The sequence below is a fragment of the Tupaia chinensis genome, unplaced genomic scaffold (genome assembly GCF_000334495.1).
Source record: "Tupaia chinensis unplaced genomic scaffold, TupChi_1.0 Scaffold000695_1, whole genome shotgun sequence".
NCBI classification, from domain to species: domain Eukaryota; kingdom Metazoa; phylum Chordata; class Mammalia; order Scandentia; family Tupaiidae; genus Tupaia; species Tupaia belangeri.
This window is the reverse complement of record NW_006160218.1, coordinates 620,369-624,156: the sequence shown is the minus strand read 5'-3', so window position 1 is coordinate 624,156 and position 3,788 is coordinate 620,369. Positions and strand designations below refer to the sequence as shown.

At 59.5% G+C, this 3,788-nt stretch overlaps 1 protein-coding gene across 1 annotated transcript in view; it reads left to right on the top strand.

Annotated features, from left to right (window-relative positions):
• Positions 1-2,859, top strand: part of QDPR (quinoid dihydropteridine reductase) — a gene marked incomplete at its 5' end in the record, with an annotated part of 6,508 nt that extends 3,649 nt beyond the window's left edge. The window contains 3 exon segments of the mRNA XM_027776650.1: positions 1-43; positions 1,291-1,374; positions 2,360-2,859. Of these exon segments, the coding sequence (XP_027632451.1) occupies positions 1-43; positions 1,291-1,374; positions 2,360-2,465 (233 nt within the window).
• Between the last annotated feature and the right edge of the window lie 929 nt (positions 2,860-3,788).

The window sequence follows — 3,788 nt, the reverse complement described above, 5'->3', positions numbered from 1 at the left end:
ACAGCGGCATGCCCGCCGGGGCGGCCGCCATTGCTGTGCTCCCGTGAGTGTGTGGGGCTCCCGGCCGGCCCGCCTCCGCCCACTGCCACGGGTGGGCTCCATCTGGGGGTGGCTTCCCACGGGGACTTGTGCACGCTGTGCCCCCAGGTGCTAGAACCCCTGGGGCCCTTGAGAGCCTGCCTGGACAGAACTCCGGGGCGGCTCACAGACAGCAGGGCTCCTTGCTCCGTCCCGGAGGCTGGAAGCCAGGGTCGGGGCCCAGTAGTCTCGGAGCCTGGCAGCCCATCCCGGACGTGGCCTCTGTGTCCTCACGTGGTGGAGGCCAGGGCCACCCTCAGCCTTCTGCGAAGGCTCTGACCCCACTGATGAGCACGGAGCCCAGAGGTCCTACTCCTTGCTGTCACAGGTTCCTTGGCAGGTGACCAGAGGGGACAGCAGGGCGCAGCAGTCCCAGCGCTGGGCGTTCTGGCCGGCCCAGACGCTGATGGCAGGGACACGTCTGCCTGTCTGTCCTGACTCTGTCTGTCCTGACTTTTCGTTCTGCCTCCCCCCGCACTCCCTCTCTACTTTCTTTAAAGTCGTCCACACATTCCTTTACCCTGTGTTGTCGTGTGCACGCATGTTGGGGAGTGTGAGTGGCAGTGGGGGCAGGTGCAGGAGACCACGGGAAGCCCAGGCGGGGGGCCGTCCCCCATCAGCCACTCAGGCCGAGGACTGCAGTACCTTGGCATCTCTCGCCTCTGGCCCCCACAGGCCACGCTGTGTGCTGGGAGACCCACGGGCTTCCCGTGGCCGTCGGGCCATGAGGTCCTGCGATTCCGGTCTCACCCCGCAGCTACCGTGAACGGTCCAAATGTTCTTGGGAGATCTGCAGTATCTAAATTCTGTATTCCGCTGAAGAGCCTCAGTTTCATGAAAAGCAGTATTTAGAAGTCAAGAATTTCAAAATTTAAAAGGAATATTACTGCAGTTAAATTCTTAAAACTGAGGACTTAACAAAGCAGTTCACTTCACTAAAGACTGTTTTCCAAAGGGCACAACGTGGCTCTTGATGTTTCCTGTGTCCTCGGGTGAGTCACACAGCCCCTGTTAGGCCCAGCTGTGGCCACTCAGCGTGGGCAGCTTCCTGCCCGTCTGGCCACCCGCCGGGCCTGCTGCGGTGTAAGTGCCAGCTTGTGCCGGCCAGGGACTCGCGCAGTGTTGCATGTTTGCATTTCCTGGCCGGGGCCCAGGCAGACAGCTGCTCGTCTGAAACAGCCCCAGTGACGAGCTGCTCTCTGCGCCCTGCAGGGTCACCCTGGACACCCCGATGAACAGGAAAGCGATGCCCGAGGCTGACTTCAGCTCCTGGACGCCCTTGGACTTCCTGGTCGAGTGAGTATTGTCACCCTCACCCCGTGCGTGCAGCCCTGTGCTGCAGGACCAAGCTGCGCTGCAGGTCTGTCGGTGCAGGTGGCCACTGGGCTCCCATGTGGGTCCAGCCTGGAGTGCCGTGGGCCTCGGACTGTGTCAGGTTTAAGTCCTTTTGTTCACTGCTTGGCGTGGTCCTGGCCGCTCCGTTAACTTTTGCTGGAAAAAAGAGAGGATGAGTCTTCTGTCTTTATCCCTCCTGGGTTTCTATGAAGGTGAAGCAGCAAAATTAGAGTATTGCATGTGCACCTTTTAGAGTTAATTAACGCCTTTTTTAAAGTCTGGAACCAGCAGACAGCATGATGGTTAAGGTGATGGATGTGGTTCAAATCCCGGACCTGGCAGCTTGCTTTCTCTCTGCCCTCTCCCTTTGTCTCTCTCTGGTGAGTGCACATGCACTCTAGCAAATTTAAAAAAAAAAAATCGCTCATGTCATACCACTGTGTTATAAAGAATTCCAGCAATGCGGAAAAACTCACGCATGCAGGTCCGGGTCTTGTCGAACACTCAGATCAGAACAGGACGAGGGAGCCCTGAGCAGGGTGTGTGTGTGTGTCTGTGTGTGTTGGTGTGGGTATCTGTGTCTCTCGGTATGTGTGTGTGTGTGTGTGTGTGTGTAGGTGTCCCTGTGTGTGTGTGTCTGTGTGTGTTGGTGTGGGTATCTGTGTCTCTCGGTATGTGTGTATGTGTGTGTGTATGTGTGTGTGTGTGTGTGTGTGTCCCTGTGTGTGGGTGTCTGTGTGTGTGTGTGTGTGTGTGTGTGTGTGTAGGTGTCCCTGTGTGTGGGTGTCTGTGTGTTGGGGGGCGATGTCTGTGTGTGTGTGTGTGGGGGGTGAGCAGCTCTGGAGCAGCTGCTTCATTTCTTCCCACCCCAGCCATGACTTGTGAGTGTGACTCCAGGTGCGTGTCCAGACTATGTCGGATAATGTGACGTGTCTCTTTGTTCTAGAACCTTCCACGACTGGATCACGGGGAAAAGCCGCCCGAGCTCTGGAAGTCTGATCCAGGTGGTGACGGTGGAGGGCAGGACGGAGCTCACCCCGGCGTATTTTTAGGCTTTATCGCGGCCCGAGAGCGCCCTTCTAGAAAAGCCACTAGCCCATCAGTGCCCCCCTGGCCCCGTGTCTTCTGTGACCTGCCGTGTGCCATGTATGACTCAGTGCTGTGCCCTCACTAACGTGCAGTTGCCCTCCTGGGACGTGTGCTGTGCTCACGTGAAGCGTAGCGTGTGAGGGGGAGGCCGGCGGGCAGCAACCGCCATGTCGGCCAGACCGTCCACGTCGATGTCCCGTCGGGGCTCCGTGACCCGCTCTGTCCCTGACGCTGGCCCCCGTCTTGATTAGGCCGGTGCTTCGTTGGTGCCGGGGTTCTGAAGGCCAAACTGATTGAGTCCCGTTTACGTCTTAAATGTAGTTTCTGCAGCCTTCAATTAAACTGCCTTAAACTCCCGCGTCGCCGTCCTGGTACCCCTTCCTGTGTCCCTGCGGTGTCCCCGGCCTGGGCTGGTGTGCACGGGGCTCCTTGTGAGCGGCCGGAGGCTTTCCTGACGCATGTACCCCAGCAGCCTGCTGTCCTGACCGAGCCACGTGTCCGTCCTGGGCCTGGTCTCTGCAGGGGTGCTGGTCCTGTGTGCAAGGGGCAGGTCCAGGCTCTCGCTTCTCAGCCCGGGCAGGGGTGTCACCAGTCCCAGGTCACATGCAAGCTGGGACTCGAGCAGCACTTGGGTTGTGGCGTCTGCACTCGGCCACCAGAGGAGGGGCTTCAGAGGGTTCGTGCAAAGAGCGCAGTGCGAGTTACCTGGGGCAGTTTTTGAAAGCCGTTACACATCTGACGTTCACATCCCTGCATTTCTGGAGCCGCCCACGTGGCACCAGACCACAGGTAAGCTGTGGCTGACCAGGACTCCGTCGAGCCGAGTGCTTGTCCATGTTAGGAGTCACGGTTCTGGTAACTCCTGGCGCTGTGAGCAGAGCCTTGCTCTGAAGTCCGGCAAGACAGCGTCCACGCTCGTCATGGTGTGACCATGGCAGACACGTGAAGACACGCCTGTGTCCCTCGCCACTGCGCTGGAGCCACCTGGCAATGTGCCTCGTGTGCACGAAGTGAGGTGTTTCTAAAACGGCCGTGTCAGGGTTCAGAAACACCGCGTGGGCCTAGGACTGGGGGCCTGAGAGGAAATGCCCAGTCCTGTCACGAGGGTTCCCTGTGGCTGGTCCTGGGGTGTTGAAGTGCCCATCAGCGCTGGCCCTGGCCGTCCACTGGCTGAGCCCGGCCGCTTCTCCCTCCGGTGAACTGTCCGTCCTGGCCCGTGTCCCTCTGACTCTGAGTAGCTCCCGTGTCCTGCTGCGCCTCCGCCCAGCGGCTGGGCGGGGCCCCGG